Source organism: Numida meleagris, chromosome 2, assembly GCF_002078875.1.
Source record: "Numida meleagris isolate 19003 breed g44 Domestic line chromosome 2, NumMel1.0, whole genome shotgun sequence".
Classification (NCBI taxonomy): Eukaryota; Metazoa; Chordata; class Aves; order Galliformes; family Numididae; genus Numida; species Numida meleagris.
Window position 1 is genome coordinate 4,099,955 of NC_034410.1, and position 16,876 is coordinate 4,116,830.

The window sequence follows — 16,876 nt, forward strand, 5'->3', positions numbered from 1 at the left end:
TTCTTAGAAATTGAGGATGTTCTTTGTTCGCAGGTTTGTCTTCGCTGCTTAGATACTGCTGTCATGGGTGGAAGTTAACTTTTCCTGCTGGAAAATTGGAAACGGGCTTCTGTGGATCGAGTCAGACTTGATCAGCTATTCTCCAGCCGTGCCAAAGTGGGAAAGGCGAGCTGCAGAGCTTCCTGCTCTTCAGTCCTTGGGGGGCAGCAGGGAGAGCAAACGGGGGGGAATGATTCCTTTCGTGCAGCTGGACAGATGTTTGATCCATCTGCTGCAGGACTGATGTGAGCAGCGAGGACTCCAGGACGAGTTACTCCCTGCACGTTTGTGTTTGACATTTAGCACTTACAGGTTGGCTTTTGTTGCGTGAGGGTAAGCCTATGTGCAGCAGGTTCCCCGGTGACTTCTGCTGTCGTTAGGAGCTGTTGCATTAGAAACGATCAGAGCAGACTGTGAAGCTTGTTAGTTTGAATGGAAAACCACTTAGCTTTCAATTGCTGCACGGGTAGCACTGTGGGGCTGCACTTCACTAAGCAGACGTAATATGGTTTGCCATTGGCGTCACAGACTGAGGCACTTGAATGCTGAATGACAAGTAATGCTAAATGCTCTATCACATTGCACAATATCTTGTAGGCTTCCTCTTGGTGTGCTGCTCAGTATATATTTGATAGGCAGCCATTTGTTTGCAGCCACATCAGTCTCTAAATGTCTCCTTTCTTTTTGCCTGCTGCTGGACTTCAGAATCAATTGCTTATCACTAGACTTCTTCAAACGTTCTTATTAATGACATTATCACTTATGTTTACATTTAGGCTCCACTTTTGGCTCTTCCCTTCGGTTTTGTTTTGTGTTTTCCTGACGTGTTTCCCCTTCTGGGCTTGGAACAGCTTTTCAGTCAGCCTCAGCCAAACTACTTTTTTTTTTTTTCTTTCAGCTGAAGCCTAACCCCTGTTCTGTGAATCTGTAGCTTTTACTCTTGCATTTCTGACTTGAAAAGTACCATGTGTACTAAGTACCATTGTACTGCACAGCTCTATCATTTGAAACGGGAGTTATATTCTAGAGAGGACTCAGATTTCACTTTTAAAGACATTTTTGTGACTTTTGTTCCTGAAAAAGTTATTACAACCGTCCTCTAATGTGTGGTGTGTGCCTTATTTCCAGTGTTAACCTTATCTACTGGCCACTAGATTATGGGAGCTATTTCTCTTGCAGACTGCTCAGTCCAGTTGTGTATGTGGAGCACAAATCCACACTGACACTACATTTAAGCAGAGACCCAGCAAAGTTTAGGTGCACTCTTCACTTCCTCAGTTACTCTTTGAAAGTGGTTTGGAGACTGGCTTAGAGGCTGGCAGTGCCTGGAGTCATGCTAATGTTCTGAAGCGGGACGATCAATGGGTAGAACGCACGCTTCTGTATAGATCTGATCTTGGTTCCAGGTCAGTTGAATGTTCCTGGTTAATTTCTAGCAGTTAACGTGCTGCTGTATTGGGAACAAGGCACTTTATGCAAAGCAGTCCTTTTCTTCCCTTAGGCTATGGATAGGGCTCCAGCCTACTAACCTTTTGGAGCACGATGCAGTTGGTGTGAGAAAATATCATAGAACTGTAGAATCGTTTGAGTTGGAAGGGGCCTTTAAAGGTCATGTAGTCCAGTTCCCCTGCAACAACCCTGGACATCTACAGCTGGAGTTGTCTACACCCTAAGATAATGGAGGTGTAACCTGTACTGAGAGCATCACGCGTTCAACAGACACGTTTGGCATTTAATTTTTCAGGCTGATGATGAAATGCAGTCTCAACCTTATAGCAGAAAGCGTTTCTCTCCATAGTGAAATTCCTGTGACTTTTGCTTTCAGAATAGTTTAACATTTAGTTACGGTTTTCTGTCTGGGGGACTGGCTATTCAGCCACACCATAGCAATCTTCCTGAACCAGAATGTTAGGGGGTTTCTAATGCTACTCGCAGCAGCGTGTGGAAAGACAGCTTGGCTTTGTTCTTCTTATCATACTGTGCTGTGTTCTTATGAGGTTGCCTTTGAGTCTGAATTCAACGCCTACCTCTTGTTTTACTGATCTGTGCAACATGTCGTGTTGCCAGTAGCAAAACTGTTTTTTAATAGTGTAAACAAAATAGGGATGAACCATCTAACACTTTCTCCAGCAGGAAGGTGGCTCTTCTTTTGCTTCTCTGCTGTTCCCTGCGCTGAGCTTTTCACTGATGGCCTTGTTGCTGTTTGCCTTTCTGTAGAAGGCTGGCAAATTCCCTCGCTTCTTTGTGAACGTCTCATTGGGAAAGTGGATTTTGAAAAACATGCTAAAAATGGCAGGTTGGACTGGGAGCAGATGCGCAGCATGGGTGTGAATCAGCTGCTGCCCTTTTACAAAGAAGGCTTGTTGTGTGCGTGCCCTCTTCTTTTTTTTCCTTCCCCCTTTTTCTGGGTTAGGTACAACCTCAAACTGGGCTGACACAGGGTTTTTGTCCAGGTGAATTTGAGCACCATACGATCTGCCTCCTCGTGTTCCCTGAGCCCTTTGCAGGAGAGGGGAGATATTTCTGAACGAGGTCTGCTAACTGAGTTGTGGGTGGAAAGAGGACAAAACGAGTACATGAGGGACCACATATTTTCCCTGGGCTTCTAAACAAGGGGCAGTTTGTTCTCCAGATAAAGGCACATTTGAGAGGAAGAACCTGAACAGTGAAAGCGGAGGGTTTTTGGTCTTCTCTCGTAGGTGTCAAAAAATTCTTGTCCAAAATAAGGAACATCAGGGCTTGCAAGCACATACTTATTAGTACGAGTAAGTGACAGGCTGAATCCCAGGTGAGTCCTCGTGCCGTACAAGAGAGGATCTCAGCCGGTGGAACCTAAAAGGTGAGATCTCAGCGAAGGGGCATGTATTCTGACTTTGAGTGTTTCACAATTTCCTTTACTAAAGATAATGCTGACCCCATGCAGGGAGCCCAGCATGTAGAACAACCATGGCTGGGTGAAACCTTCGACTGATCAAGACCCAAGGCAAAGCTAACTGAAGACGAGTGTTTCCATGCTTAGCAGTATTCAGCCTTCCTTTACCTTGTCTAAGAAGAGAATTCTTGCATGAAATGTTGGGGAGAGGTTACATAACTGGACTTCTGTTTTTCTATTTTGTTGACATGTGCTAGGATCACGTCTTTTCCAAATACTGTTCACCAAAGAAAGGTTTTTTGGGAGGGAGAAACTGGAGGTGCCATTCTGGTGAAGAGTGGAGCTGATCTCAATGCTTGCAGCTGACACAAGAGGCCATCAGCTCCCCTCCCTGCTCACGAGCATGTTCTTCCCCTCCTTTTTCCTTGCCTCTGATGCTCATCTATCCCATAGGCTTCTTTTCTTCCCAGTTTAGTTTTCAGTCTGGTTTGCAGTTATCTTAGCAAGCCCCAGCTCCTCTGGGATGATGAAGATGGAAAGCATGGGGCTGGGCAGAGCGGGGTGTAGCTCCCCTGGCTGCAGCCAGCTGTTGGGTAACTCAGCACACAGCATTTCCCACAGCTGAGGGACACCGTGCACCCATCTATTTGTTTCCTGTGCAGTTCTGATTGTGCAAAGCAAGCCCTGGTTGTGCACAGATTTGTATCTTTGTCGTCATTCTGTTCTTCCGTGAGAATCCAGAAGTCATACGAAGTGAAAACCTATCCACGTGGCTGTCTTGGCTTAGAGATGTAGATAGGATAGTTAATTAAAAAAATATATGTTTTAAAGCTCGTAGATATTTCTTCTTGCCTGAACCTTAAGAATGGGCAGGGGGAAAACAATTCTGTTGTATTTTTGTTTGCTTCAGTAATCGCCAGGTGGAATTTGTAATCTCCACATCAACCAAATTCATGTGACTTAAGTTTCTTGGCTTTTGCTGCTCATCAAATACAAAAGTGTTTTGTTTCTCGTCTGTTTTTTTGGGTTGAAAGTTAGGAAGAACGATCTTCCAGCTTCTCTACATCCGTATTGAGATGTTCTTTCCCTTGTAGCCTTGCTTTTCAATGGCTATCAGCGCTGGAATTTGTGCTTTGCAGTCATGCCTGCTTTTCTTATCCTTTAAGAACTTGCCACTACTGCTGACATTACTTTGTGCCGATATCTGTACAAACCTTGATAGTCAATGATCTGCTGACTAAATCATATAAACCAATGTCTGAAGGGGCTGCATAGCATGCACTTGGAAGGCAAGCTTAGGCTTCCTGTACTGCGGCAGAGGGAGCAATAAAATCTAGCTCCAAGGAGACTATCTTCAATCCAGCTACACACACAAAGAATGTAATACCCAATATACTGTGAAAACAGATCAGAAACGTGTTACTGGTCACCGATTCCACTTATTACTGGGTGTGATTCAAAGAGGTGGGTTACTCCATAAAATGTGGTTTGTCACACAAGGTGACGTCGTTCACACCATGGCTGGGAGAGAAACGAAGCCTAACGCTTCTAGGGAAGGAGCTAAGCTATCCTAGTCTTGTATGCAGTAAAGAAATGACTTTTTCAAAATTCAGCCTCGTTTGTTTCATATTTAATCACTGAGTTTGTTAGAGCACAGAGTCTGATTTTGTTAAGCTTGTTGTCCTCTGCTTGTGATTCCCTGCAGCTCCCCTGTTTTTTCTATTTCCCTCTCCTGCTTCTCCAGTACTAAAACAGCTGTAGCATCAGGATCTATTAATGCCCTTCCAAGAGTTCTGTGTGTATGTACACTTTACATTTTGGCTTGTTCAGCAAATGTCACTGTTCCTTGTGATCATGGGATATTTACAGCCCACCATGAGGAGCTGCCTTCTCTGTCAGGCTCACGGGTGTGAGGCCTGCATTGCTGCTGCTGCTTTCCCTTCAGGAGAGAATCCAGCCGCTGATGGATCCTGATCATCCTTGCTTCTCCTCCCAGTAAACTTCTCTACCCAGTTTTTATAAAGCATACAAATCAGCTCTTCTCGTTTAAGCTAATGTGTTCTTTTCTCTAGGCTCTGTTTTGGATATTATAAAGCACATTGTGGCCAAAGGAGAACACAAGACCGGTGTCCTGGATGAGCCCTGTATAGCCACGATCCTCAAGGAGGTGCTGGAGGGGCTGGACTACCTGCATAAAAACGGACAAATCCACAGGTATTTTTCTTATTTCTCATCGTGGTCATGCAATGTGTGTCACTGAAACACAGCAGTTGAGCATATGCAGTCTGGTCACCCCAGCTCTTAGGATACGGAGAGTGGAAAGTGAAGACTGGGGCTTCACTGAAACTCACAGTTCAGATTTCCATGTGGCAACTACAAGTTTGAGTAAACCTTGGGATATCTTAAGTTCTTGTATAGCAAACCTCTTTTCAAACATCAAGGTCCAGCTACAGTGATTATTAGAGCTGGAAAAGCTTCAGCTGGTCTCATTTCTTGCAGAGCTCTGGAAGAGCTACAAATCACTCACTAAGAGCGCTGTGTAAGAAATGCTGGACAATTTAATAAGGAGTCCTTCAAGCCCGGTTGTTTTTTGTTCTCTTTAAGGCAGGAGGCTGCAGGGTGAGCATCATGACATTTAAATTTGATGACATTTAAATTCGGGTGTTTTCATTTAAAAAAAGATGGAAACAAAATTAGAGCTGAAAAACTTTTCTGTGGCCAAAACCCGGCTAACTAATGGCCTGTGGTTTGATGGATCACTGAAACGTGGGCTTCTGTGCTGCTCTGTCATTTGGGACATATTTTTAAAGCATGTTTTCCTGTCCCCTGGTGTTTCAAGGTGTGGCATCGTTTAGAAAGAGAGGATGCTGATTCAGTACGTTCTGTCATTTAAAAATAAATAAGCTTACAATCCTAAGTATGGGCTGCAAATACAACATATGGCTTGTGGGTAATATACATCATCGCAGCCACACTCTGCTGCTGGGAACAGTGATCTCTCTTCTTTGGGAATTCTGTGAGCTTGGCTGTCTTCTGGTACGATGCCATTATAAACTGCAGCAGCAGTGCTTGTCCTCTCGTGATGGCTGCTTGAGAAGTGGGAACTTGTTTTGCCAAAATGTTGTTTCAATTAGAAAATCCAAGCGGCATTAATTTCATAGTTTTGATCAAAGCGAATGGCCTCTGTGGATTGTTTCTGGTTAAGAAGAAACAGAGGGTTGGGAGCAACTTTGGAATGGTACGTTTCCCTGGAAGAAATCTCAAATTTCAATTTCCAGTCTCCATTAAAATTCCACTTTAACAGGAATAGTTGTTTTTGCAGGAGACAGCTCTGATTCACAGCCGTTCACTTTCATTTTTTAGAAATGACTTCGGGCAGCTCTAGGAAGGTAATGTAACAGAACAGCTTACTTGCTGAGCAAAGGTGATTTTCCACCCTTGCCATAAATAATTGACCAAGCCGTGTTCACCTGTGACTTCCAGTTGATTTTTTTTTTTTTTTGCTCATTTAGTTCATCTTGTCCAATTAAATAGAAATAAATGCAATATGTTAAATTTAACTTCTAAAGATGCCACGTAGCGATTTCTTAGAAAGAGGTATTTCTCCACGTGCCTTGCTGCAGGGGAGCAGCAGAACTGGTGGTTGTGGTGAGGATTGGAGAGGGTGTATTAACTGCCATCGGTGAAAATAAGATGCTCACAAAATTCGGCCTGCTAAGTCTGAAGAAAACGTGATTTCATATCAAGCCTTTCTGGAATGGACTGGATCAACCCTGCTGTGACCTCTTGTCCCACTTGTGGAAGGGTTTTGCTCTTAGTGAAGGAATCACAGCAGAGCTGCTGGAGCCAAGCACTTGCTGCAGCTGAAGGTCGTCGCTGTGCATTAGCTACGTGGATACGTGTATTGGGGCAGCTCCAACAGTCTGGAGTTTGGATTCATGCTTTGCGTGGGGCATACAGTGATCTGGGAAATCTCACTATGCCAAGAAATCTGGAGAAGTGGTAAGCTAAGGTATGGAAGGGAAGTTGTGCGTAGGTTTCCTACCTGCGAAGCAAAGGGTGGGTTTGTAATTGGTGGCTGAGAGCAAGCTTACATGCCTCTGAGGGAAGAGACATGCTTCCTTCATGGAGTTAATCAGACTGTCTTGCATTTTAGCCAGATGTGTGTACACCAGTGGGATAAACACAGCTTAAAGCTGTATGTGGAAAGGTTCCATCTGCACCACATATGAATATCTGTCTGGTTTTCACATTTTGTTTAACACGAGGGGTCATAACAGTGGCCGTGCCTGATGGGGAATGCAGGTGGAAGTCTTGCCAGAGATGCTTTGAGAGGAAGTGTTTAAAATAACTAAACTTTGGTCCCCTGGGCCAGCTTAAAGCATCTGGCCCTAGAGGAAGCAGTATCAGGTGATGGCTGAGCTGCTGAACGTGGTGTCTGTGATGAAGGGCAGAACCTCAGACCAGAACACAGTCAGCTGTGAAGGGTCAGAACTGAAAGTCTGACGTTTGGTGTTGAACAACAAACCCAAGGCAAGCAGCAATCCAGCAAAGCATGGAGTTCAGCTGGTTACAGATGCAGTTGGGATATTATTTAGTGTGTCATACCTTGGAGAAAATGACAAAATCATAAAATTAGAGACAATGAGTGGAAAAAAAAATACAATTAGCACACCTGCAGCTGGACAAGCAGGCTATTGACAAAGCCCAAAGGATGTGGACCCAATTGTTGACTTGAAGTGGGAACAGCTTGTTACTGCTGTAAGTAATCAGACCGTATATCCGATGGTGGAGCTCAGTACTTCTAAATTATGTATCATGTTAAACGAGTAAATTAAGTTAACAAGTGGAAAACTGCCTTAATGAAATTCTGCTGCTGAATCTTACTGTGCATAAGCTTGTCTTGAACTTAGTGCCGCTTCCAATTAGAGTTTGGGGAGCTGCCTTTGCAAGGGAGCAAAGGGACAGGAGAGTGGTTTGACAGCATTCTCTAGAGGAGATCAGAAAGGCAAATATCTAGTGAAGGTTTAAATTCAACTTTTCTTCGTTTACTTTCATAATTAGCAAGCAGAGCTAGGCTGAGACTTGAATGGATGCCATTGTTCAGCAATAAATGCTTGGGTTTCCCACATTGTCCGAAGTTTTATCTTTTGCAAGGGTTGAACAGTATCGGAGGCCTTATGGAAAGGACAGAGGAGAAAGCAGAATAGGTTTTATCTTCTGGAAGCAGTTGGCAATTACAGATAATTCCCATCATCCTCCAAAACCAGCACTGTCTCCTGCATCTCAGAGCTGGCAGCTCTGCCTGAGTTGCCATGTCCCTGTGCTAGCTGCTGCTGTCGGTCACCGGCGTGTTTTTATGTGTCACCTGGTGATCCCAACAGCACTCTGAAATCCCAGTGCTCAGGCTTATGCTGAGAGAGACGGACTTGGAACCCTTTCTATGGAGCTGTCCTCTGGGATCCTGCTCAGCTGCTTTTATGGAAGTGGACCAAGACCAATGTGCTGCATTGCTCTCAGGCTAACCTCGTCCGGGTGACTGCAGCAGGGTGACACATGGGGTATGTTGCACCTCCTGCTGTGATTCCTCATTGGATCTGGGGATGAGCAGGTATCCAGCAGTGTGAAGGACCTGGAAATAAAGCAAAAAAGCAACCCAGGAGGTTTTCTTGGAGGGAAGCTCCAAGCACTTTCAAGTGGTGCTCTTTATGGCAATCTGACAACTGTATCACGCTGATTAACTGTTACAAGGGCTCTCTGCCTTTCTCCCTGTTTTTATCTCTGAGCTTATCTTCTGGTTGTGTTTAGCTGTTGTGTAACTGAATATTTCACTTAGTCCAGGTGAAATGATACATTGCTGGAGCGTTTGCATGTAGTTAGAGTCTCCTGTTGCAGCACAGTGAATGTGATACTCTCTTGTCCTTCTGGATAAACAATAAAGCTCAGGAAGTGCTTTGGGGTTGCACACACGTGAAGTATTGTCATGGCAGTGATCCAGCTATAAATTTGGTGCTCTACTTCCAGGGTGGAAGACAACACATCTGATACGTGAGGTTAGATCAGCTTGTGCTCCAACACAGCTTCATTTTTTGCTACTGCCTGCATTAACAATTTCTGCAAAAAGCGTTTGCGTGTCAGTGCATACCCATATATATCACCAACACATGTTTGTCTGTGTGGTTTAGCAGGAATGCTCTTCCAGTAGTGAGCTGGTTATACGATGAAGGAGCTGATAGATATGTTTTGGCAGACCTCAACTGTCCTACAGGACTCAAGCTTAATTTTCATGTAGCTGATTAATGCATCGATATCTGGGCTGGCAGGTACCGTGGTAAAACTGGGTTTCAGTATGTCTCGTAGTATTTTGCCAACTGAAATACTGTAGTTCTTTGTTTCTGTAGCAGTGCTGTAGGAAAACTTCATGGCCCCCTTCCAGCTACGGCTGTAATCTCGTTTTAGGGAGCACATTTTCAGGGCAGAATTTTGTAGGGAAGGAGCGAGGCATGAAGATGTGGAGCCGTTCACCTCTAATTGCCGGTTGGATTTTGTAAGTTGGTACGTGAGTAATTGGCAAGCTAGCTACTACTCGGCCATGGGAAGTGGGGGTTGCCCCAAGTCGCAGAGCCTGGTAGGCTGTTCCCTGATATAGAAAATTGGCACTGAAGTATGGGAAGAACATTGTGTCCCTGGGTATGGAGAAGTGCTGGGCAAACACCCCTCTGGGCCAGGGAGGGAGGTGAAGAAACAGAAACATCCTTTAGAGGTGTCTGCTAATGAAGATTTCGCAGCCTTAACTTAGAAACTATTGAGTATTCTGAGCGATGGCAATGTTACTTGTGTGCCTTCAGGCACTTTGGTGTGGGCAGGCAGAGAAGATGCTGCTCTGCCTTGTACTCAGGGATTTTTCTCCCCCACATAGAAACCTTGCTAGGTGATGTTGAGAGCACAAAGAGCACTGAATCTCCTCTCAGTGTGCACTGCTATCGGACTGGGGCATATCGTGGTGGGTTGGCAAACCACCTTCTTCCACTGCAGCATTCATAGAATTATAGAATGGCTTACGTTGGATGGGACCTTAAAGCCTACCCAGTTCCAACCCCCTGCTGTGGGCTGGGCTGTCCCCTCAGCAGCTCAGGCTGCCCAGGGCCCTATCCAGCCTGGCCTTGGGCACCTCCAGCAGTGGGGCATCCAAGGCTTGTCCGGGCAGTCTGTGCCAGTGAGAAATCCATCTTTTTTTTTTTTTTTTTTTCTAAGAGAAACAAAGTTGACTCTGTGGTTCACAGGGAAAATATGAACCAGATGTAAATCTCAAATCTGCAGACAGCCAGGAACAATAGCTGCTGTGGACACTGCTGTTACATATTTCAAGGAAAACCAGCAGCTCCAAAACCTAAAAACTGGCTATTAAAATTCCTTGGGTAAGTATCATTGCTGATGAAAGCATGGAAGTGTGTGTTGCATTGTTGGTTTTTTTTTTTTTTTTTTTTTTGGTTCCCTTCATTATGTGAAGGTAAGTTATGATGTGGCATGTTCTATGGTTCCCTAAAGGCAAGAAGCAGGAGAGAGAGGTCGGGATGATCTCAGAAGGTTTTGGGCAGTGATCCATGCCCACGTGGCACGCTAACGTGGTGTCCTGCAGTTCCTGAGTGGTCAGGAATACTTGGGTTGAATGTGTTTGCAAGGTAATAATCCTTATTCAGTCTCTGCAGCGTTCTCAGGTGAGAATATCCCAGACTGGCTTAGCCATTCACATTTACTCCAGCCTCCTTGTTTGTGGTGTCTCAGGTCACTGCTGTTACCAGTGTAGGTTACTGGGAGCAGGCCTCCCGAAATAGGTTCTTGTAACATTTCCTCAGCAGTAGGTTAATTCTCTTGTGTTCATCCTTCCTGCAGCTGTGCATCAAGTCAGTAACACAATTCAAGGAGGTGGCTTTGACCACCGTCCCCTGCTGCAATATGGCAACTTCTCTGGCCTTCACAGATCCTAAAACCAGTGGATGTGGAGGTGCCTTAAGCATTGATTCAGACTGCTGCAGTGTTTTCATTCATGCCTTATGCTAAAGCACAAGAAATAAGTCATTTACTGAATTTGTATGGTAACACTGAGCGTGCTTTACAATTTTATGAGGCTGCATCAGGAATTATTTCTGCACGTTAACTAAATCAAATGATATCCTGTCTTGCAGAGTTCTTGGAAGACTTTACAAAGTAAAACACAGTACTTTCAAACAAAACTGAGACAAAATCCACACGCATTTAGGACAACAAACAGGGAATTGCTATAGAGAAATCCATCATTTTGTGGAAGCGTGGAAAGCGTCACCAAGTTGGACCGCGATTGCCAAGTGGACTGTTTCCATTGTAAAGATATCTTTTCACATAAACGAACCCAATTTTATAACTGCTTTCTCCATTTTATACAAACAGCTGGATAAAACAAGGCGAGCCTTCCTTTTTGTAACGCTGGCTCGGCTTAAAACCATTTTCTTCCAGGTTTTGGAGAAGAAAGTCAAAGGGGTGAGTCGCTCAGCGGCCCCGGCTCTCTCAGATGTCTCCTTTCTGCGTCACAGTGCAAACACTGAGCAGGAGCTGTGGGCGGCTTTGGAGATACGGACGGCGCTTGGGCCTTGTGTGTATGGAGACATACAGCTGCCTCCCCCGAGCAGGGCTGCCCATTGCCTTGTGGGAACCGAGACCTGTTTACGCTGTGTTGTATCAAAGTCTTGGGTTTTATTTGATCCAAGGTGACCGCGTTTCCTGGAGTGAACTTTCATCTCCGTCGTGACGTGGTGAAAGCCAGAGCTGTGTGAATCATTGGCTTTCTTCGGTCTTTGACGACGTGAGCGGTAGTTTTGGGGAAGTTCCTGTTTCTGTGCACACCAGGAACACAGTTTCAGACACGTGTGTCTCATCGGTGTTGCCACAGGAAGCGTGTCTGCCTACCTGCACGTCGAATGATTGGGCAAGAAACGTTCAAATAAGGCCCGGTTATATTTGGGTGTTGTCCTCTGTTACCAGTGGCTAAGACAAGGCCTCCCAAAAATATCCAGGCCTCCAGGGGAAGGAGGCAGACCTTGTGACTCCACAGAAAATGTTGATTTTCATGCAGCAGCTGTTAAAGGAGCTTTATGCTTCATCCCTCTTGCAGTTCATACAGAGGAAGTAGGATCAGGAAATGGAAGGGCTGAGCAGATGAATTAGTGGAAGAAAACCCCACTCCAGTTATAGCTGCTGTTCAGTGGTATGAGAACTTTATTTTAAAGCCTGCAGGGGAGGGTCCTTTCCTATTGGGGAACTGAGGGGAAGAACCACAAGTTCTGGCTGAGGAAGGGAAGCCTTACAGAGTGATGTATGATGTTGGAGATGTAACTTCTCTTCCACAGACAGCTGACGGGCTGAGACCTGTCAGCAGTCCCTGCTGCTTGGCAAATCCTCCTTGGTGTAAGCTGACGAGTGCATGCACATGCTTGTATTACACTGCTGTAAGGAGTGCTGTGGATTGGGTGAGCTTCTTAAACCTCTTGTGTACAGCAGGAGGAAGCAGGGCTCTGAGGTTTGTATGCTTTGACCATCACGGTGCATGGTGATAGGGCTAGGTCTAGCTGGAGCAGCTCCTGTGCTAACCATAGGATCGGAGTATGGCTTGGGCTGGGAGGGACCTCAAGGATCATCTAGTTCCAACCCATCTACCGCAGCTGAGCTTACTTGGGTGCTGGTCTTCAGGTGTGGCAATGGAAGGTAAAGACTGAAGCATGAAGGAGCCACACCTTGTTTCAACCATTGTAAGGCTCGTAAACATGTGGGACGAGAAGGAAAACCATCAAAGACAAGGTTGGCGGAGGATCAAGAAGCATAAGCTGGGCAGAATTTGCTGAGATAAAGGAAAGTTGCATACACCGTGATAACGACGAATGTCTGACACAGTAAGGCAGTGAGTGGTGTGGCACTCTTCACCTCGCACTGAGTTAGCTCAACTCTCTTTACTGCCTCAGCATCTTGCCATCCCTCAGAGCCATTTAGCTAGCTGAGATGACAGCGGAAATTTCGGTACCGTCTCCAGCAGCGTGCTTTGTGTGCTCTCCTTTGTCTGAGCTGACATAGTGACTTAACTGAAAGTGAATCAGACTTCTGAGTCATGATTTCTTGGACCCTAAAGCTCGGACTTAAAGCAGCAGTCCTCTTCTGCAGCACTGGAGTGGAAAAATGAGGAGGAAGTGTACCAAATAAGTGCAGCATGGATCCTTTGAAGGGTGTTTTATGCTGTCCTAAAGTAAAGCACGACAGGAGATTAATTTGTTGTGTCACTCCCACTAGGACTGTGTTACATCCAGCCATTAAAGTAAGTTAAAAAGCCCTGAAACATTCCTATCAATGCAAATGTGAGGCTCTAAAAGTTCTGTTAATGTGAGTGAGACTCAGAGTAAATAATGAGTTTCTCTGTGTGGCCAGTGTTTTGCTCCTGTTTTTAGGCTCTGCTTTTTCCCCACAGTTCAGAGAAGTGAGAAGCAGCAGCGACTGCACTTCCCCAATCCCAAGCAACGCTGCACGTTGCCGGCCTGGTGCCTGCTGTGCTTTGTAGCAGCCTGGCTGCTGGTGTGTGTCCCAGCTGCCAGTGGCCACAAGAGCTTGCTGGGATGCTTGTGGGTGAGCAGGAACAAATGGAGCATCAGTGGGGAGGCTGGAGGGAGGAATATGGAAACTGCTCTGCTGCTGGAAGACCTCTGTCGGATTCTTCCTGAGTCCAGCTCCGCAGGGTTGAGTGCAGCAGTGTGGCAGTCAGGAATTGTGTCTCGCTGAGAAGTTCAGTACGTGAGGCTCACCCTTGTGGGATGAAAATGAGTACACGTGGCTTTTTGGAGCGAGAATGGGAGCGTGCTGACTTACAGCACTCCTAATAGCGTTGTCTCGAATGTCATCTCGTATGTTGGGGACACAAAAATACTGCTGTGCGCTCGCACACTCCGAGCCTAGTTTCCATTTTGCAGCACTGTCTCAAATGGCACTGCTCTTCCTCTAACTCTTTATATCCTGGCTCAGAAGGGGAAGGGAAGAGGGAACGCAGGTAGCAGCGTATTACTGAAGAGAGAATAATGCTTGATTGTGGAGAGAATGGCCCTCATTTGGTGCATGGCGCTCCAAACTGATTCATATTGAACTGAAAGTAGAGAGATTGTCCTGAAAGCGTTTTGCGAATTACTCAGAATAATGTTGACTGCAGCAATTGGTAGCATTCATAGTAAATACTGAGTTATTCATTACCATTAACAGAAAACAGTAGTTCTTCTTTAAAAAAAAAAAAAGAAGAAGAAACTTGGCAGGAGCAGCCCCACCTTTATCATGCCAAATTATGCGCTATAGAGTTCAGTCCATGGAAACGTGTTGCTAGAGCTGATGTAAGTTGCATCGAGTGGCAGATGACTCATGGCTGTGCTGACAGCCAACATCGCGTCCTAAAGGCACGTGCAGGCAGGTTAGAAGAGGAGGCACAATAAACATGGCTTCTTCCTTTTCCCCTTCCCATTGCAGTTTTCTCCTAGATGCTGGCTGCGGGAGTCTTCGCTCAGGTCTTGTGCTGATATTGCCATTTCAGTGGTCATAAATTGATGTCCTCGTTGTTGCTCCTGGTATAGACTTTTGAGCACAAGCCAAGCAAATTCTTTTCAAATTCCAAACAGTATTGAGACTTTAAAAAGTATTGGTACTTTAAGAAGTATTAACTCAATGTGTTTCGTTGCTTTTCTTGCAAATGCCAGTTCTTTTAAGTTTTATTGCGTGTGCTGGGACTCCACCCTTCCAGCTGGTCATTGATAATATCACACTCCCTGACGGAGCAGCATGTCTTGATATACCCTTAGTGTCGTCTCTGCAGTGACAACACTGTGACAATGCCAGGATCGAGAGGCAGACTCGATCACTGAGCAGGATTTTGAGGACTCAGGTCAGCTTTTCATAGCAGGAGCAAACCCATTAGGATACAGTTCATAGAGTCACTTCTTCCCCACCTGTTGAAAAATGAAACGAGAGGGTGCATGGAAACACTGCATTTACCTTCCTACGCTCCCAAGCCTCCTGTATCTGGAAGCTTGACTCTAATTTTGGTAGATCAGGGATCAATTTTGTTTCTCTAGCATCTCTAGCCTATGGACCAGCCCCAGCCTGAAGGCATGAATGTGATGCAATTAGTACCACAGCACCGGGTAGCCCTGGGAAGCTAAACCAGTTCAGGATGCAAATGAGGTGTTTCTGCCCTGCTGAGGTGTGGGGAATCCAGATTTGCACTGGAGGAAGTCCAAACCCCTCTTCTACCTCTGGTGTGAAGTGCAAGGTAAATAAAAACAGAACCTTTATTTTGGGGAAAGGCTCTTGGAAGTTTTACGAGAGAGCAGTGAAGTGGGAATGCCCAGAGCAATGGTGGCATTTGTTAAGCTGCTGACGAGAAAGCTTTTACTCCAGCCTTCTGTAACTTCATTTCAGATGTGATATAATTACTGTTTATGCTACAGCCCAAAGCTACTTCCTGTTTCCAACATAGTAATTACGCCAGAGGCACGCCATTTATTCTGACTGTATCAGCCCAGGGTATGGACGTTACCACGTTGATAGGAAGTACCTTCCAATTGTTATACTTGGCAACAGCTATATCCCGGAGTCACAAACTTCTTGCCATTCACCGTGCAAGTCTGTCAGCATATAAGAGAATAAACAGGAAACCACCATTCCTCCTTCCCCCTGCCCCACTGCTTTAAATGTAGTTAGTCTTAGGGATGGTTTTAAAGTGCTAAATTTGTAGATGCTGCAGATGACCCCAGGAGGAGCTAAAGACGGGGAATCCATGTTCATCCAGCAGTGACGCTGCCTGCTATTCTCCTTGCTGCGGTAGGCAGCACGCTGCCCTCGTACTGGGATGAGGAATGGTAGAGCTGGGAGATGTTCCAGTGGTTCGGTGACTCCAAAGCTGAACCAGTGTCCCCACGGTGCTTGTCATCGCTCTGATTTGATGCTCTGGGGTGGAGCGTGCCGTGCTGGGGTGAGTAACGGCCTTCATAGAGGCTGGTCACCCAGAAGAAAAGCCACATCAAGCTGTGATTTCATTCTTCAGTATGACTTGGATAGTTGACGCTGGCTGGCAGACTTCTTATCGTAGCAGTGACTTGTTTTAATTTCTTGAATCAGCTCAAAAGCAGCATATTTACTGGCTTCTGTTTCCAGCAAGGAAATACGTACATTTTAATTCATCCAGGCTAGAAGAAAACAAGCCTCTGCACATGAGAGGATTAAGGGGCTAGAGTGCCCTGGCTTTACTTTGGGCTGGATTCAGTCTGGATCTGCTGCTCTTTGCCCTGCAGACCTGTTTGGCTTGCAGCAGGACAGCCTGCTGGTATCAAGCGCGTTCTGCTTTGTGGCTGCTGTTGCTGAGTCAGTGAAAGCTGCCTGAGTTTTTTGAGCTCCAAAGTGCACGACGGTTGAGTCTTCATCCTTAAGTTGAGCTGAAAGGTTTCTCCAGTGCTTCATTCCACTCTGAGCAAGGTCTGTGTGTAGCTGGGTGAGCTGCGTGGCATCATGCAGGTTGGATTATAGCTGGAAGACCAAACTATTCTTACATGCATCCTCAGTGCTAGGAGCAATTACTTCACCATACCTTTCAGTATCTATGAAGAGGCCATAAGGAAGAAGGGAGCTGACTCTTTAGTGGGTTCTGTTTTGATAATAGAAGGGGAAATGGTTTCAAACTGAAAGAGGGGAGATTTAGACTGGGTATAAGGAGAAAGTTTTCTATGATAAGGGTAGTGAAGCACTGGCACAGGTTGCCCAGAGAGGTGGTGCATGCCCCTTCCCTGCAGACATTCAGGATGAGGCTGGACAGGGCTCTGAGCACCTGATGGAGCTGTAGGTGTCTCTGTTCATTGCAGGGGTGTTGGACCAGATGGCCTTTAAGGGTCCCTTCCAACTGAAACAATTCTGTGC

At 45.7% G+C, this 16,876-nt stretch overlaps 1 protein-coding gene across 2 annotated transcripts in view; it reads left to right on the forward strand.

Moving 5' to 3' along the window:
• OXSR1 (oxidative stress responsive 1) overlaps positions 1 to 16,876 on the forward strand; it is an 89,325-nt gene that overhangs the window by 40,103 nt on the left and 32,346 nt on the right. For both annotated transcript variants that reach the window (XM_021388055.1, XM_021388056.1), the window contains exon 4: positions 4,984 to 5,125. In XM_021388055.1, coding sequence (XP_021243730.1) covers positions 4,984 to 5,125 — 142 coding nt within the window. The remainder of the gene's footprint in view (positions 1 to 4,983; positions 5,126 to 16,876) is intronic.